Source organism: Caretta caretta, chromosome 1, assembly GCF_965140235.1.
Source record: "Caretta caretta isolate rCarCar2 chromosome 1, rCarCar1.hap1, whole genome shotgun sequence".
NCBI lineage: Eukaryota > Metazoa > Chordata > Testudines > Cheloniidae > Caretta > Caretta caretta.
The window spans coordinates 41437401-41456769 of record NC_134206.1 but is presented as its reverse complement, the minus strand read 5'-3'; the positions used below and the strand labels follow the sequence as shown (position 1 = coordinate 41456769).

Here is a 19369-nt window from a genome sequence, read left to right as displayed (position 1 = left end):
AATTATCTTAAAGACTTAAAGCCCAGTTTTCTAATGACTTTGCACAGAGTGAACACCGCATTAACTCCATTCACCCCACAAAGGAGTCAGTTACAGGGTCATTCAGGGAAAGCTTCACCCCTCATTTTAGAGGCCACAATTTGATGAAACAACCCCTGACATTAACAGTTTAATTAAACACTTATTACGCAGACCTGGTTTAATCTTTAAAAACAGACACTAAATTTTGGATGACATAGCAATATATTTGTTCCAAACATGACAGTTTCTAACAGAACTAGAACACTTCTATGTTATGCTGCTCATATTTTTAGAGACCTTGAAACACTGAACATTTCTACTTTTCAGACCATAACTACTATGAAAAGGATTATGAAGCTGCTGAAAGATATTTTCTTCTAAACAAGTAAAATAAAGATTTAAAAGTAACCCATGTTTCCAAGGCTTAAGTGTGTTCTCAGATGTTCTTGCTTAGCAATAAAAACAAAAAAGAGCCTGTTTCAAGCAGCAAGTACTATCAAAGGGAAATATACATGATCAGTTTTAAACAAAGTGACACTTTGTCACTTAGTATGGTCTCATGCGTCCTGATGGGGGTGGTGCACGATTTGGAGGAGTAATTGCTATATCCAAGTAGTCTCCAATCTGGAACTTCTGAGACTGCAGAGTCATGGAATCATCTGTGCCCTTTCTGCCTGACATTGTGCTGCCAATCTCCTTCACCCTACAGGGAGGAAGTGAAATGCAAATTAATAATTAGAGGCAAAGAGTCCATCTCTCTCAACTGCAAACTCATTTAAGGCCCAAATATAATCTTCTAGTGAATGGTTTTAGTGTCGTCCCCCCCCCCACTGTCTTTAACTAGTTGAATACTAAGATGGCACCCCCCTCACATGCAACATGCTGTCTTCATTAGACAAACAATACAACTCAGGATAGAACAATTATGTAAACTTGCATTAAATTTTAGCTCAGAAAAAAACTGTCTGCCAAGTTAAAGAGAACAAAACTAGTAAAGAAAACACTGCAGATGACATAGCAGGACACATTCACTGCCCTTTAACTGGTCACTGATGAGTGAATGTCTACATCACTGGTAGACAGGGGACGATTATGACAGGAATATCAGTCTTAAGATCATAAGTAGGCCCCTACCAAATTCATGGCCATGAAAAACGTGTCACGAACTATGAAATTTCGTCTCCCCCTATGAAATCTGGTCTTTGTGTGCTTTTACCCTGCACTATACGGATTTTACAGGGGAGAACAGGGTTCTCAGATTGGGGGTCTGAAAAAGGGAGTTGCAGGGGGGTTGCAAAGTTACTTTTGAGGGGGTGGTGGGGTGTTTCACGGTATTGCCACCCTTACTTCTGCACTGCCTTCAGAGCTGGGCAGCTGGAGAGTGGCGGCTGCTGACTCACGGCCCAGCTCTGCAGGCAGCAGCACAGAAGTAAGGGTGGCAACACCATACCATGCCATCCTTACTTCTGCACTGCTGCTGGCGGTGGCTCTGCCTTCAGAGCTGGGCTCCTGGCCGGCACCCGCTGCTCTTTAGCTGCCCAGCAATGAAGGTAGCGTCACCAGCAGCAGCGCAGAAGTAAGGGTAGCAGTATTGCAAACCCCACGCACAATAACCTTGCAACCTCCGTTCCCCCCCCCCCCCCCAACTCCTTTTTGGGTCAGGATCCCTACAATTACAACACTATGAAATTTGCTAAAATCATGAAATTTACTATTTTTAAAATCCTATGACTGTGAAATTGACCATGAATTTGGTAGGGCCCTAAATCATAAGCATTTATTAGATAGAGGATGTAGTCACTCTCCATACCACCTGAGACAACAAGCCTTCCATTGCTACGCTAAGCTACAGGTACATATCCTGGCTGGTTGCCTATGAGGTGACTAGCAGATTGGGCAAACACATGTTCATTGTTTTGGGAAAGGGTGAAGAGAAACTTTAGAAGCATTGCAGTCACCATGGAGTGTTCTCTTTATTAGGACTTGATTTCAGATGATATCAGACTTTAAATAAGTGTTGATGAAAAACAGTTTACAGCTCTGCTGACTGATATATTCTATGAATCTGGAGAAGAAATGTCATTTACCTATAACCGGGTCTCTTGAGTTCTGTAAAAACTATTGCAAAATTGAAGTGCGTGCCCTTCTTCCGTGCTTCTGGGTAGACCTCTTTCACTAAACTGGTCAGCTCTTTTAAAGTTGCATCCATCCTAGATTTAAAAAAAGAAAGACATTACAACTCATCAGGATGGTTCATATGGTTGTCAAATATATAAAAATGTCAAACCCTGTTTAAGGTAAGTGATGTTTGTTAACTATGTACTATCACTTACAAAAACAGCACGTAAAAGCAAGGAAATATATAGTTCACGTTTGGGCAGTGTAAGATTTTTATATACTTCTGTATTTCTATGTAATACGTATTTTATGTTAGTCACTTCACAAGCTTCAATGAGGATCCATTTTTAAAGTACAGTAACTCCCCACTTAACGTCCTCTCACTTAACGTTGTTTCAATCTTATGTTCCTGCTCAATTACCGAACATGCTCCATTTAAAGTTGTGCAATGCTTTCGCTATAACTTTGTTTGGCTGCCTGCTTCGTCCACAGCTGGCAGCCCCCCATCAGCTCCCCTACGCCCCCCTCACACAGCGCCTCCTGCTTGCCGACAGACCCCGCAGATCAGCGCCTTCCCCCTCCTCCCCACAGCAATCAGCTGACTTGCAGCATTCAGGAGGCAGGGGGAAGGAGCGAGGACTCAGCGCCTAAGCTCCCCTTCCCTCCCCAGCCTCCTGAATGCCGCAAGCCAGCTGATTGCCACAGGCAGGAGGGAGAAGCGAGGACACAGCGTGGGGAGTAAAGGTGGGGGAAGAGGAGGTGGGTTAAGGGTGGGGGTTGGGGTGGAGTGGGCGGGCCAAGGGTTGAGCCCCCCGCCCCTGGTGCTTGCAGAGTTGGGGAAGCTGCAGCTATGCAACATGCTTCTCCTAGCCTACAGCACCTTCAGCCTCCTTGCCTGCCTCACCGTCTCCAGTGCCTGTGGGCGGTGCCTGTGTGGGGTAAGGCGGGGGAACCTCCCAACTATAGTACAGTACTGCAAAAAAAAAAATCTCCCTGGAACCTAACCCCCCCATTAACATTCATTCTTACAGGGAAATTGGATTCGCTTAACATCATTTCACTTCAAGTCATGTTTTTCAGGAACATAACTACAATGTTAAGTGAGGAGTTACCATATTTAACCTAAAAAATTCAGTTATTTAAAACTTTCTGAGCATGTTTTTTTTGTGGCCAGTGAGGACTTACTCTAAACATCTGAAGACATAAGACACCAATTAAACACTTGAGGCAAAATGGTCTAGTTGATAAGGCACTGGACTGGGACTCAGATTTGGGTTCTAATCCTGGCTTAGCTACTAACCTACTATGATGTTGGGCAAGTTACTTCACCTCACTGTACCCGTTTCCCCTCCACCCTTTGTCTAGTCTATTTTGATTGTAAATTCTTCACAATAGGGACCCAGTGTCACTATGTAGTTGCAAGGTGTCTACTGCAGAGAGGCCCTGATCTCAGTTGAGACCTCTAATATAAAGTAATAAATTGTAATTTGAAAGCTTTTTTAATGTACATACACACGATAGCGGAAGTCAAAGTCAGCCTTATAATAAGATCATGGTTTTTATCCTGACAGGAGACAGATCTACCTTTACAGTCAGGACTAAAACCTTGAGTCTAAGATTCCAAGAACAAAAGGATTCAATTATCTGAGCTAAAAAGAAGAGCTAATAGGTATGCACAATAAAAAAAAAAGGGGGGAGAGGGGAAGGGTTTGTTCATTCTAGCGCCAACAAGTCAATAGAGGGCATTGTGTTGACAGAGCCTAATCTGACTTCTGCTGAAGGCAAAAATTTCCAGACCAGGTTTGGGTTGATAATTCTCATTAAAATAAATACAGCAGGACTGGGCCTCTAACTTTTGTTGTGAATAGGTTGTTCAACTAGGTCATTGATACACAAGTTTCAAGAAAATTTTGCTACATGGGAAGTTTGGAGTAGTAACAAGATACCTGGAGAGAAAGAAGTTTTAGACGAAGTTCATTCCCCAGTCAGCATCAGCTACACCTAACTAAGTTTGACATTCTTCAAATGTTGAAGACAAATAATGTTTCTGAAGAGTAACTCTGGCAACTTTGGGGCCAGACTAGTTTTCCAAACTAAACTTAAGGGACTAAAAAGAGTTCATAAAGAACACTGGTTGCCACCAGAGTACACCTTCTCCACAATACACGAAATACCACATGCAAACTGTGCACATGAAACGTATGCAAAACATAGCACAAAAATTATTGACACAATTTCTATACAATACTCAACATTTTGGGATAACCTTTTTGGTAGTCTTCAAGAGACATGGAACTTAGGCCATGTCTACATTTACAGTAGAAGCTTACAGCAGCACAGATGTACTAATACAGCTGCGCCACTGTAAGATCGCTCATGTAGTTGCTCTATGCAGACGGGAGAGAGCTCACCTGTGGACATAATAAAAGCAGCTCAACGAGCGGTAACTATGTCAGCAGCAGAGTGTCTCCCACCAACACAGCACTGTGCTGTGCACATGAGCGAATATGACGGCAAAACGTATGTCGCTCAGGGGTGTGTGTTTTTCCACACACCTCAGCAACAAAAGTTTTGCCAACATAAGTGCTAGTGTAGACATGGCCTTAGTTACTACAGGGAGCCAAAACAACCAGTTTTCAAGACAAAGTAATGTTTAGGCCTACTTTGGAATAAAGAATTTCAAATGTACAAGGGTGTTGAAGTAAGAAGTCTTTTGTATTGTGTATTTACACCAAATTAATGAAGAGTATTCCAACATATAGATCTTTGAAATCTGAGGCAGTCAGTTGACACATCAAATACAGAATCTCTAGTAATGACCTATAATTAGTTAAGGTACATACAAAATGCTTTGTTCCAATCTTAGGAATGAGATTCCCAGTCACTATGGCTACAAACGACATAGTATCATAGCAGGTCAATAGTAGCCTTCTTCTTTCTAAGTTTAGCTATTACAGCCAACGGTTGTTTTTAATAAAAATACACACTCCTACAACTACAGTGCAAGACCCTGATAGAAACCTAAGGAAAAAGGCACTTAAAAGGCTGCTTAACATCTATGGAAGATTAGGGCATGGCAGATTGTATGGAGTTTTGGATCAAGAGTGTGCTGGAGCCCAGCAGCTCACCAGCGGTGATAACAACGCACAGGCCAGGTGGCAGGCTCTATACCAGAGGTGGGCAAACTACGGCCCGTGGGCCACATCCGGCCTGTGGGACCCTCCTGCCCAGCCCCTGAGCTCCTGGCCCGGGAGGCTAGCCCCCGGCCCCTCCCCCGCTGTCTCCGCAGCCTCAGCTCACTGTGCGGCAGGGCTGCAAACTCCGGGGGCAGCGCAGCTGCAAAGCCCAGCCTGACCCGGTGCTCTGTGCTGCGCAGAGGCAGGGCTGCGGCGCCACCGGTGCTCCGGGCAGGGAGCGGGGATTGGATAGAGGGCAGGGGAGTTCGGGGGCTGGTCAGGGGCGTGGATTAGGATCAGGGCAGGGAACAGGGGGGCCGTCAGGAAAGGGGGGGTGGGGCGGGGGGACAAGTCAAGGGTGGAGGTTCCAGGGACAGTCAGGGGACAGGGAGCGGGGTGAGAGGTGGACGGGGCAGGGGTCTCGGGGGGGAGAGGGGAGCATTAGGGAATGGGGGGGCTGGATGGGGCAAGAGTCCCGGGGGTGGGCGTCAGGGGGCGAGAAGCGCGCGGGATGGGGGGGCGGGCAAGGGCCGGGCCCGGCCTGGCTGTTTGGGGGGCACAGCCTGCCCCAACCGGCCCTCCATACAATTTCCAAAACCCGATGCGGCCCTCAGGCCAAAAGGCCCGCCGGCCCGCCCTTGGTCTATACGGCAGCTGCAGCCCAGCAGCCCTCGCAGCGCCGGGGCCCGGCAGCGCGGCGGGTCCCCGGGCAGGGCCGCCCGGCGGGGCGCGCTCACCAGGTGTAGATCTGCAGCTCGCTGGAGGGCACGTTGCCGCGGGAGAACTCGTCCATGCGGTGGTGCCGCCCGTTGTTGGTGGTGAAGACCCTCAGCAGCAGCGGGCACGTCTGCAAGGGGGAAACACAGGCCGTCAGCGCCAGCCCCAGCCCCAGCCCCAGGCGCGGCCCCCGGGAGGCCGAGCAGCCGGCGCCGCTCTCGCCCGCCCCCTCCCCAGCGCTCCTGCCCCGCGATACCTTCTCCCTGTCGATGGGCTTCTCCGGCTCCTTCTTAATCTCCTCCTGCGTAACCCGCGACTCCACCGCCATCTTCCCTCCGGGCTCCGGCCGGGCCACACAGTGCGGGGCGGCGGGGAGCGGAACCCGGATGCCTCCGGGCGCGCGCTCTGTTAAACTCTCGCGAGAAGAGCGCGGCCGCTGCGCCGAGATACCGGAGGAGGAGGAGGAGGAGGAGCTCGGCCACGCGCGCGCTAAGTAAGGGGAAGGGCGGCTCGGCTCCCCGAGCCGGGCTCCGCCCCCTGCGTGCCGCGCGCTCACAGCTTGCGTGCAGCCGGGCCGGGCGAAGGCGGCGCTGGAGCTCCCGGAGTGACGTGGGCGCGCCTCGCCCGCGCGGGGAGCTCGGCAAGCGGCCCCTGCGGCCTGACGCCCCCTGCCCGGGCAGAGCGCGCCCCTGCTGCTCCGGGGAGCTCAGCTGCGCCTCTGGACTCCTCCGCTCCAGCCTGGCCCAGGGGTCTCCCCGCTCAGCTTGGGGTCGGTGCGTGCCGGTGCCGCCCCCAGCGCCGCCCCCTTCGCGCTCGCAGGAGCTGGTGCACCTTGCCACTGAGGGAGCTCTGCTTTCTCCGGCCGTGACCGCCGATCGGCAATGAAATAGTTAACGTGGATGACCTCAATGGTGTTAGTTGGGTGCTTGCAGCTGCACCTAAGACCAAGCAACATGCTCTTTTGAGAGTTATTTTATTATTTGTATCCCAAGCCGTAAACTGCTGTTTTTTCAAAACTGTGTAATATTTTTGCATATTTACAGTATATGTCCAAACCGATAGGCTGCGTTGCTCCAGCCAAGTTACTGTTGTGGTAGCTGCATTCTGGGGCTTCTCAGTTATTAGTAGCTGGCTGGCAGGACTTCACAGGACCCAAAGAGAATTGTTTCCAAGGTAAGTGCAGAATCACTTATGGGTTGAGCGGAATGTCATATCTGTCACATGAAGATGAAGTGTTGCTCATGTTCCAAAATAACTTTCTCTGTTCTGCTCAGTTTCAAGTTCACAAATTGAGTCTCAAGATTTGCAGGATAAATCATCTCAGCATCGTCTAATACTTTGAAAAGCTTAGGAGTACTTGTGGCACCTTAGAGACTAACAAATTTATTAGAGCATAAGCTTTCCTGGGCTACAGCCCACTTCATCAGATGCATAGAATGGAACATATAGTAAGAAGATACATAGATAGATAGCTACACATATATACAGAGAAGGTGGAATTAAGATGATCTTAATTAATTAAGATGAAACGCTTGTAATAGGCTAATATTATTTGTTTTCTACAGAATGACATTTCTCGAAGGGAGAAAGATTTACTGAGATGTCTGCTGCAGATAAATGTGTAGTAATAACCTGCTGTAATTTCAAGTAGTTGAAAAAATAAATTAGAATGGGGTAAATCATAACTAGAGTTGAGTTCCCCTTAACGTCATAGGCTGGAACACAAATAGTTGAGCTCTCCATTTTATGCTTTTGTTTTTCCAAGAACTGAATATTATGTTATGTCACTCTTGGCTCAACTATTGTGTGCTGCCAAATAGGTGGGAGAAAGATAGATGTATGTTTCTGATATGAGGATCAGCAATAAAACAGTCCTGATAATAGGCCCAAGGGATTAAGATGAATGGGAAAATGTCACATTTATAGGTAGAAAAGAATGAAAATATATACTAGTTTAATCATCATACTTGTCCAGTATGTTTTATGATGTATTGGCATTTCTGTGTTTTCATGCATTTTAACTTATGCCCACCCATGTACTATACATTCATGCTCTAACCCTACAGAGAATTATGTATTGTGAGAAATTAATGGGACTGCTCTCAAGGCATAAAGTTAGTTTTTGCAGGATTGGGGCTTTAGAGAGTATTTCTCATATGGCCTATCCTTGATCAACAAAGTTAAAATATTAATTTCACCAAGTATTGGACTTAGTTTAGGATTGTTTTAAAGAAAATGTTTCTTTCCATTCAAGTCAGAATTTTTTTGGAACTTTCTCTTCCACGCTACTTTGAAAATTATGAATACATTTTTAACTTCACAAATACAAGAACCTTGAATTCTGCTGTAAACTGACATAGAAATATATGTATGTTTGCTGATTCACAGTATTTAACTATATTTAATATATTTTCATTGATTTATTTGTGAAATATCAATAATAATGTAGTTATTGAAAGAATTAATGTTCTAATTGTAAGTACTTATATAATGCTTCTTATTAAATCTGTTATAATTCATTTGTAGCATGTTTGTTCTTTAAGTATGTAGAAATAGAGTCCATGAACTCTGTCTTGCATATACAAAGTAGAACACCATACTAAAAACTGCTATACCTGCATATCCAAGGCCTGATTCAGCAAAGTACTTTCCTAATATGCTTAAATGCTTTTCTGAATCGTGCCCTAATATTATAGAAATATGTATGATACATTGTGTGTTGTTTAAAAAGGAGTATGTGATCACATAAATTGTAATACATATGCATAAAGGGATAGAGTTACAGTTTATGCATTCACATTTGCATTTCCTGGCCTCAGTGCATTGGCATTCTCAATATTTCAGGGTTTAAAAAATAGTCAGGAAAAAAATCCATACAACTTTCAGACTTTTTTTGAAAACATAAAGCATGAGTCCAATTGCAAAACAAACAAGCAAAAACCTTTGTAGGTCACATTTAATGTAACTAACATAAATTGTTTTTTTTTTTTTATTTTGATTTGTAGTACATTTAATATGATACGAGAACCAACACAACCTATCTTTGTGGACCTCCATCTCCCTTCTTTTGGGGTAGATAAATATTTAGGAAAAATCATAAGAAATTAAGTTATAATTATAATTGCCTAAATTATCAAAGGAAGTGACTCAGCATCATCACCATTCATAAGAATGAATTCCAAGATGATGCAGTTTTTCACATTGCTAAAATTAAATTCCTCTGACATAACAGGCAGATATAATTATGTCTAGGTTCAGGTATCATAAAAGAACAGCTGTAACAAATAAAGCACTGCTTTATGAATCTAAGTAGTTCCTGCTATTAGATTCTGAACACTTTACTTATGTGAAAAATGACCCAACATGTCTGAGTTTTAAGAAAGCTCAAGTATGGTTTTTTTTTAATTGTTCATGAAATACACTCACAATCACAATTAATTGATTTTGAATCTGAAATTTTACATTCTTTTAAAAATGCATATATTCTCATATTTGCAAGATAAAGTTAGGAATATTTTGAATTAAAATATAAGCATGCAACTTTTAACATGGGTTTAAGCATGAAAATATAAATATTGTAATCTTGTAAGCAGAATGGAGGGGTGGGATTCAGGAGTTCTGTGTTCTGTTCTGCCCTGTCCCACCACTTGCTATGTGGTCTTAAGCCAGTCAGTTAACTTTCATTTACAGTTTTCCCCAGTGTTCAGATTTGAAGGTGTGCAATAATAATGTGTTACTCTCCCAATTTGCAACCTTGTGCTCTAGAATAGAAGCTTTTGTTTTTAAAATAGTAAATCTCTAGCCTTCAATGTTGTGCAGAAACCTTTAGAATGTGAATTGAATGTATCTGATGCAGCAACTTCTGTTTGAATTTGGGAGAACATGAAACAATAAGTCTAAGGAGTATGAGTTGATCCTCAGTGGTGGTAACTCAGAGGTGTTAACTCAGATTCCCAGCAATGATTATTTAAACATCAGCTAATTTAACAATTTCACTACTGATCAAAGCATGCAACAAGGGAGTGCATGAGCGATATCTCATTTTAAGTGTTGTGAATGGATGGAACTTGGGAGAGTTCCACCATTTAGCTTTTTCCCCAAGAAGGAAACAAGCTCAGGTAACCCAAGGGAGCCAGCCAAGCATGTTACCAGCAGGAGAGTGAGTTTGTGTGTGTGGTTTTTGGAAGGGGGGGGTGAGAAAACCTGGATTTGTGCTGGAAATGGCCCACCTTGATTATCATACACATTGTAAAGAGAGTGGTCACTTTGGATGGGCTATTACCAGCAGGAGAGTGAGTTGGGGGAGGGGCAGAGGGTGAGAAAACCTGGATTTGTGCTGGAAGTGGCCCAATTTGATTGTCATGCACATTGTAAGGAGAGTGATCACTTTAGATAAGCTATTACCAGCAGGAGAGTGGGATGGGAGGAGGTATTGTTTCATGGTCTCTGTGTATATAATGTCTTCTGCAGTTTCCACAATATGCATCCGATGAAGTGAGCTGTAGATCACGAAAGCTCATGCTCAAATAAATTGGTTAGTCTCTAAGGTGCCACAAGTACTCCTTTTCTTTTTGTTTCTGTAAGGAAGACATTCCCTTCTTCTGTTGTCACACAAGCACATACAACAGGATCATTGTGGACCTTGCTCCACCCATCAAGACTCAGGTTAACAATTTTACCCTCTAGACCTTTTGCACAATTCTCAGTTTCTCTTTCATACACTTTATCCAGCAATTTGCCTGCAACATCTGCTCTGTTGGGTGGACTGTATCCTGGTTTTAATGACTGAAGCATGTTAATGAAGTGTGGGTTCTCAATCATACGGAAAGGAGAGTTTGTTGCATAAACAAACTGGGCAATTTTTTCATCAATTACCTCTTTTTGTAATCTGCTGGTTCTTATCACCAATTTATCTATGGTTGTTTCTGGATGATGGAGATTTTTTTTTTCTTTTTGCTACAGGTGATATACTGTGCCTCTGTGACGTACATGATGTGACTGAAACACTGTCATTGGCAGATAACTCTGAAACTATAGAAAATGATTGTGATCTTGAAGGTGGATAGTCTTCAGAATCCTGTATGTTGAGGATGGATTCTCCGAAACAAAATAAGTCAATGCAGTTATTTAATTATTATTACCATACTGCTCATCTAGTATTAATCATTGCATTCACTGACACTCGGTACTATTTTAAGGGTGAAATTGTACAAGGAAGATCTGCCTATTTCAGCTATTTATTTTTTTTATCACAACTGCATCTAAAATGATAGTGCCATAGAGTAACAACTACATTTTTTGCTCAAACATGAAGATCCTGCATATTTAGACATGTTCCTTTCATCATCTTCAATGCAGCTTCCTCCTGAGAAGGAACTCTTCTCGTGATGCTATTTCATTAAGGCTACCAGGCCTTGCATTTCTTTGTTGCACTGTTTGCATTTTGCACGCATGCCACAGGTAGAGGAACTTCATTAAAGTATTCCCAAACTGGGTCTCTTTTATAGCCTGCTGCTATTATGGTTTTCCCTTCTAGTGAGAGAATGGTATGGTAGATCTCAAATCAATGAAGGCTACACTCAGAAAGACCTCAAGACTTCTGGAATATGCTGCTCAAACAGTTTCATTTTTGTTTCTACTGCTTGTCCCTCCCTTCTCACATTCATCTCCAGACTTTTTCTCCTTGTCCAGATCTGTTCCGCCCCCAACAATTCATTGAACTTTTTGAAACTTTGCACTTCTAGAGAGAGGTAAGGTATTGACTCTGTGTACACAAATTTGCAGAGGGACAATAGGGTTGAGGTCTGTTATGTCTCACCTCTGTATATTATTTATTTATTTAAAAACATTTTTGCTGTTAACAAGCATGTTATTTCTGGAGACACAAATTCACAGTTTGAGAACTGCAAAACTAAGCATCTCTGATGGTATCTTGTAGACTGAGCATTGAGTCCCATTGGGTAGATAAAAAGATTAACCTAAATAATCTATACAGAAGCCCCTGGAACCCCATAAGATTGGGTCCCTAATCCATGAACTATTGGAACTCATTTACAAAACTTTTCTTAAACATTACATGAATATATTCATCTCATACTATAGAATTAGAATTTATAATCCCTATTCCATGATGAGATCTCTTTGAGCTATAATGTATCTTTACCTTTAGATAGATAGGTTTTTTCCTCCAAAAAGCATTTTATCAAAAAAATCCGATTTAAATTAAAAAAATCAGTGTGTTTTTTTTTTTTTAAATCATTGGTTTTTATCCACCCTGGTTTCTTGCCATGAAACCTTCATGAGGATGATAGGTATGAGCTTAGTTGCTTGCTTGTATTTAAGTGTGTGATTATATTCTAAAAAAACACTGTAAATGGTATTAACGTGCTCCGTGTTTGTTGAGTCTCAGTGACTCCATATCAAATTTGTTACGTGTATAGGTGAAAAGATGGAGTCTTTTTACGATAGTGCTATTCAGTTTTACATCATTGTAACTCCACTGGAGTAACTCAGTGGAATTATACTTCCACAAAACTAGAGTAATGAATCTGGGCCGTAGTCTTCCAACCGTCTGCCATACAGACATGGTTCTAAAAGTCTACCTTGGTTCTTTCTGGCTTGTGCACTACTACCAGTAATAAAGATTCTACAGGCCAAATTCATAGGCCAAGTCTACACTAGATAGTTTTGCTGGCATAGTTATGTTGGTTTGGGGCCGGGGGGGGATTTTTATTATTAGTTATGACATTCCTATGACACCAAAAGCTCCTAGTGTAGATGCAGTTATACCAGCATAAAAGTCTTTTTGCCAGTACAGCTCATTTCATTCAGGGAACTAGAATAAGCTATACTGGCAGATGTACTCTTGTGCTGGTATAAGCTACATCTTCACTAAGAGGATGCGCTGCTATAGCTCTTCTGGCAAACTTTTCATAGTGTAGATTAGGCCATAGTTAACTGCATTGGGTAAAATCCCGGCCCCATTGACTTCACTGGGGTCAGCATATTGCCATTGTCTTTAATGGGGTGGCACAGGCATCAGATTCACAGAGGGACTTAGATGCCTAAGTCTGATGTTTAGGTACCTATGCCCCTTTGAGGGTCTGGGCCTAAGTTGTTACTACTGTTTAGTCCTGTCACAGTTCAGGGCAACTGTACCTAAGTTCCAGTTTCAGGGCCCACTCTGATCCACCAAACCTCCACTTGGCTGCTGCCTAATGCTGTAGGCACCTACACTTAATTAACACCTAAGAGTTCACTAGGCACCTATGTTTCTGCATCTGGGCAGGCACCCTGCCGTTTCACTCTAGGCATTGTTCAGATGCCTGTCTGCTGCTTAAGACCCAGTGCAATCCAGAGACTGGTGGAAGGTAGGCAGAGGAGTGCCTAATTCCTCCATTGTGCCTGATCAAGTGGGTGTGCTCAGAGGCTGCCTGCTGGATCGGGTCCCATCAGAATCTAGCTGGAGGAGGAGTGATGCCCACATGATAACTTTTAGTACAATGTTGAGGGCCCTCACCTGAGATGTGAGAGGCCTGGGATCAGCTCCCCCTTCTGCCTGAGGGGGAGAAAGATTTGAACAGGGGTCTCCCACACATCTTTTATGAGAGATGTCTAACCTCTGAGCTGTGAGATATTCTGATATGGGTCCCTGTCAGCTGAAGCTGTTCTGCTTTGGATAATACTTATTCATTGAAGCCGGGAGATTGGAACGTGGATCTCCCACCTCTCAGGTACGTGCCTATAACCACCAGCCTATAAAGTCATTTGCTAGCTCACTCTCTGGCAACACCAACATGGCCCAGTGGTTAAAGCACTCTCTTGAGAGGGAAGATGACCCTTGTTCAAATCTTTTCTTCCCCTCAAGCAGAGGGGGAATTGAACTTGGGTCTCCCACATCCCAAGGTCTAACTACTGGGCTAAAAGTTGTTACCACCACTGTTTTGTGTGGATTAAGACAGATGCTTGGCTCATTCTCACAAGAAATGACTTAGGCACCAAAGCCACCTGACTCCAGGAGAGGGGTTCAGGGACAGGCTGTGAATCACTAGTGGAGATAGGCACCTCCCTGCAGCCTGGATTTAGGCATCTATCTCCATGCTACAGGCAGGGCTTAGGATACACTTCTCTTATTGGTGTCTTCCATTGGTCAGTGGCTCTCAACTAGGAGTACTGAGAGGTCTTCCAGGGGGTACTCAACTCATCTAGATCACTGGTTCTCAACCTGGGGATTATGGGATGGGTTTAGGGGGATTGCAAGTGCAGGGCTGGCATTAGGGGATGGCAAGCAGGGCAATTGTCCAGGGCCCTGCGAAGCTAAGTTACACGCTTCAGCCCCACCGCATGGGGCTCTGGCTTCAGACAAGGCTCACAAGAGAAAAACAGGCTCAAGTATCACACTGAAACGTAAGTACAATATTTATATTCCAATCCATTTATTTTATAATTATATGGTAAAAATGAGAAAGCAATTTTTCAGTAATAGCATGCTGTGACACCTTTGTATTTTTATCTCTGATTTTGTAAACAAGTAGTTTTTAAGTGAGGTGAAAAGGGAACGCAAGACAAATCAGACTCCTGAAAGGGCTACAGTAATCTGGAAAGGTTGAGAGCCACTGGCTTAAGAGGCTCCCCACCTAGCATGCTGTCTTTGTGGATTGTGTTCTAAGGTGCCTATCTCTCCCCATTCATTGTATAGGGAGCCTAGGCACCTAACTCAGGCTCTGTAGATCAGCATTGTTCTTGTGATTTTTTTCTAGGCACCTAAAAGTTTTGATGCTCAGTCCCTTTGTAGGTTTGGCCCTTAGTCACTAAAGTATGCAGATAACACCAAGGAGGTGGATCTTTGGAGTTAGAAGGTACCATTCTTACATAATCATTTGTCAGAGCAGAACTGTGCTTTAAGACAAATATAAAATAAAAACCCCTGTAGGTCTTAGTCATGGATTACACGCCTGATACATTGTATAATTGTCTGAATGTAAATAGAAATAAAATATACATGGTTTAACCAAGAATTGTGCTTAAATGAAGCAAGTAGTATATTTTAAGAGGTTTGTATTTATGTACTTAATAATTGATTTTTAAAAAGCACTGCAACACCACACTGCTGGACCAGGTATGTTGTGAACCTAGGAGTGAATTGCTACACCATCATTCACCATAATTGGTGCTTAAAAATCACTTGTGGCTTGGGCAATTATATATTACAGATTATAGAAGAAAGCTCAGTGATAAAAATTGGAATAACTACTTGTTTGAGAACAAAATGCATACTAGAAAGAGTAGATGGAATTTGTTTGAAAATTAAATTTAACAAAGTAAGTTTTATCTCCAGTGTCACATACAATAACCACCTCCTCCTATGTATATTGAATAAAATGTAATCATTAAGTTCTGATGGACAGACATACTAAATAGTCAGTTGATCTTTTCCCAGTAAGGCAGTAGATGTAAAGCTACAAAAATATAAAATTAAGGAAGACTTTTTTCCAGAATCTGAACCTGGATTTCATTAATATATGCTGTTACTTCACTATAAAAATAAATCTGTTTCAGTGCTCCAGAAATTTTAGGCACATAATAGAGTAATAAAGTGATTTTGTAACTTGGGTAATACTCTACCAATAGAATCTTATTTTCCTCACTGCTTGTACTGAATCAACTAGGTAGTGAAATTGTGATATACTGTCGGTAAGGAATAAACAGGGTTGTCACTGCAGTAAATGGAAAATTGAAAAGCAGCATATGAGATCATATGTTGTAGAGAGGGCATCCAAAATCCTAAGAATAGCTCACCAAAATTTAGTATAGCTAGTAAGCTTGTCACTTTGCTCTTTTTTTTTTTCTTCTTTTTTTTCCCGGTACTATCTTTTGTCTTTGTCTGCATGTTTCTGCCCACCAGTCCAGCTCCACTAGTGACAGCTGTAATGGGAACCCTAGTGTAAAGAAGTTGTCTTTTGTCATTGGCATATTTTACACTGTCATCCAACCCTCCTCCAAAGAGGTCTAATGACATTGTAGTGAGATGGAGTGGCCTCCCACTGAGCCAGAGGGGGAGGCATCACTCTTTGAACCCTGGTGAACGGAGCCAGGACATGCTCACCTCTCCCACTGAAAGTCAGGGGGCGGAACAAGTATAAAGGGCGGGTCCTGGAGCTCAGTTGGGCTGCAGCGGCCAAAGGAGCCAGATGCCTCCAGCCCACTCCTGACCTGGGAGACTGCACCCTGTGGAGCTGAGGACTGGCCAGAGCCACTGGAGCCACCCACTGACTAAGCCACAGATGAGTTGCTGGGACTGCAGCTGGCCTTCTACCTTGGGGAAATGGATGGGTATACTTCAAGGGGAGGAGAGGAGAGGAAGTGTCCCAGGGGCAACCGACCATAGTCTGGCTGCATTGCTGCTGGAGACCCGGTCAGCATGTTGGTGACCCAGTGGTGGAATACTCCACTGTTAGGGCCCTGGGTCGCGGCCGGGTGGGCCAAGCCCCCCCACCTCTGCAGTGGCAGCTTCCCCTCTCCAGCTCAAGAGGCATGCATTTGTCAGCTGTCCACCAGAGCTAGGATGCCCGACCTCTGTGTTGCTCTGGCCTGCCTGTCGGCCAGAGCCTTAAAACTGTTGCTGCCCGCACTGACTGAGTGCCGGGCCTTAGAGACTTGAAACTGTTTGTGGCCCTGCCCTGACCGAGGGCCTGGGCCCCTGGACCGTGGCAGCCCTGCCCTTACTATATGCCTGGGCTTTAAACTATTTGTTGCCCTGCCCCAGTTGAGGGCCTGGGCCCAGACTGTCTAACTATTTGCAAATTTGCCTAATGACAAGCGGAGCCATCATCTGTGCCATGCCCTGCTAATTCCCTGACTGAAGGCAAGGACTGTAGTGAGGCAGGGAGTGGCCTCCCACTGACCCAGAGAGGGAGGGACTGCCGCTAACCCACCACAGACAGAGTGAAATCCTGACCAGTTGAAAACTGAAAACTCCCATTGACGTTAAGAGGGCCAGGATTTCACTCGTATTAAAATTGCTAGTAATTAAGGGATCTTTATCTACACTAACATGTCTAGAGTTGTTGCTGCCTTTGAAGTTAACCAGATCCATAGGTGCTGGAATTGGGGGTGCTGCTGAACTCTGTCTTGAAGAAATTTCCATCATCTACAGAGTTTACAGTTTGGTTCAATGGCTTTCAACACCCCCATTATACAAATTATTTCTGCATCCCTGACCGGATCCTGGGCTTTCTCGAGCCTCTGGTATAATTTAGGGCTTGTCTATATGGGTATATGCAGGAAAATTAATCCAAATTAACTAAAGGTGTGAATTTAAATAGAATTAGTTTTAAACTGCATGAAACCCCTGTATGGATGCTCTTATTCAGAATTAAAGTGCCCTTAATTTGGTTTATCCTAATTTACGTTGAATTAAGATAAATCCTATTAAGGTCACATTAATTTTGAATAAGAACATTATTCCAGGGGTTTAATGCAGTTTAACTAATGCACTTAAATTGGATTAATTTTCCTCAAGGTCTCCATGTAAACAAGCCCCTGGACAACCCTGGGAGGGGGAGGGGAACTGTGTCTAATTTAGGGAAACCTACTCTAGTATCTTATGAGTTGCTACGTGCTGAGGTGCCACCCTTGATATGTCCCTCCTGTACCTACTCACACCACTGTGCCAAGGCTTGGAAGGGGTTCTCAGAAGGCAACCTTAAGGCTGTCTGTCCATGCTTACACTGGCAAATCCTCCCTGGATGGATCCTGGCCTGAATTTTTAGAGCCCATTTACTCTACTCCTGCCCTTTTACCTGGCAAGAAGGGGTCTGAGCAGAGGTAAAGATCTTACCTCCTGGGTAGACACAGCTTTATTCACACAAGTCCTTAATCACACCAGTGGGACTGTTTACATTAATAATCTTACACGATCAGGTGTTTGGTTACTCCAACATCTCCCTGAAAATGTCTGTTCTCCCTTGCTTCCCCCCACCCCTGTCTTCCCCCTCTCCCCCTGTGATATTCTAAGAAGGAGGAAGCCCTTTCTTCCAACATCTTACCAGACAGATTCCAAGGGATTGGACTGAATAGGTTCCTGCTCATAACCACACTCATAGCCACCTTCCTGGACATGCTGTGCATCAACTTCAAATACACCTCTACCCCGATATAACGCGACCCGATATAACACAAATTCGGATATAACGCGGTAAAGCAACGCTCGGGGGAGGGGGGCTGCGTGCTCCGGTGGATCGAAGCAAGTTCAATATAACGGGGTTTCACCTATAACTTGGTAAGATTTTTTTTGCTCCCGAGGACAGCATTATATTGGGGTAGAGGTGTATATTACTGGATATTTTCAGCAATTCCTATTGAAAATAATGGAGGATTCACGGTTAATCCCACACACCACCACAACACACAGTTCTCCTTTGTGTTCCTTGCTTCCTTGGGACAGCAGGATTTTAGACAAAGAATTAATCTACTTATATTTTTGGTATTTCACATTGATATTTTTTTTTATTACAACAAACATTGCTGAGAAAAAGATCCGCTCTTGTCAAGCTGCAGTCATAATAATAGAGGTAAACACAGCTTTATTTAGTATTACACTTTGATACTGTTATTCACAAAATCTGATAGAATGGTTACGCCTAACAAAGGCTGATGTGTAATGGCTCACATGACATCGTAACAAGGAACCTGCAAAACTCTGATCCTAAAATGAAGTCGTTTCATATGGCGAGCACTGCAGGGCACAACAAGGCAAAGCTTCTGGAGTCCTGTGAAGCCCTGCCTATGCTTTGTGGTTCTATAACCATACTTTGCCTGCAGAGGCGTTACAGGACCACAGTGAACTCACTATTGTAAAATATCTGGATTCTGTGAAAAGTACTATGTAAAACCAAATTCTATCCATTATATATGTTGCAATACCAAATTGCTTGTTCTTTTAAAAAAAGAAAATGTCCTTTGGTGAAAAATTTGTAGTATGTAAAGTCTGAACCGACAATGAATTCTGATAGCTGTTATAATAATGTCCACCCACCTCCCTGCAATAGAGTATATATAGTAGAACCTCAGAATTACAAACACCATGGAAATGGAGGTTGTTCATAATTCTGAACAAAACATTATGATTGTTCTTTCAAAAGTTTACAACTGAACATCGACTTAATACAGGTTTGAAATGTGAAGAAAAATGCTGCTTTTAATCATCTTAATTTAAACGAAACAAGCACAGAACCTTGTCAAATCTTTTTTTTTTTAAACTTTCCCTTTTATTTTTTTAGTATTTTATGTTTAACACAATTCTGTATTTGTTTTTTGGCTTTTTTTGTTTGTTTTTT

The 19369-nt window shown here is 43.3% G+C and overlaps 1 protein-coding gene and 1 long non-coding RNA gene across 2 annotated transcripts; one reads left to right on the top strand and one right to left on the bottom strand.

Annotated features, from left to right (window-relative positions):
* Nucleotides 1-224: 224 nt before the first annotated feature.
* SAP18 (Sin3A associated protein 18) lies at nucleotides 225-6450 on the bottom strand. The gene is made up of 4 exons (XM_048845553.2): nucleotides 6289-6450; nucleotides 6053-6162; nucleotides 2109-2231; nucleotides 225-724 (listed from the first exon to the last, which is right to left on the bottom strand). Exons 1-4 carry the CDS (start codon nucleotides 6358-6360, stop codon nucleotides 568-570), a joined length of 462 nt encoding a protein of 153 aa, XP_048701510.1. The 5' UTR covers nucleotides 6361-6450; the 3' UTR covers nucleotides 225-567.
* Nucleotides 6451-6607: 157 nt separating this feature from the next.
* Nucleotides 6608-11538, top strand: LOC125634597 (uncharacterized). The gene is made up of 2 exons (XR_007355971.2): nucleotides 6608-7205; nucleotides 10995-11538. It is a non-coding gene; the product is annotated as an uncharacterized LOC125634597 (long non-coding RNA).
* The last annotated feature ends 7831 nt before the right edge of the window (nucleotides 11539-19369 follow it).

Excerpts from the sequence above, each read along its gene's own strand:
- SAP18 (XM_048845553.2), bottom strand. The coding sequence starts at position 6,360 with ATGGCGGTGGAGTCGCGGGTTACGCAGGAGGAGATTAAGAAGGAGCCG. Across the intron at positions 6,163-6,288 it reads AGCCCATCGACAGGGAGAAG|ACGTGCCCGCTGCTGCTGAG; the intron begins GTATCGCGGGGC and ends TCCCCCTTGCAG. Across the intron at positions 2,232-6,052 it reads GAGCTGCAGATCTACACCTG|GATGGATGCAACTTTAAAAG; the intron begins GTGAGCGCGCCC and ends TTTTAAATCTAG.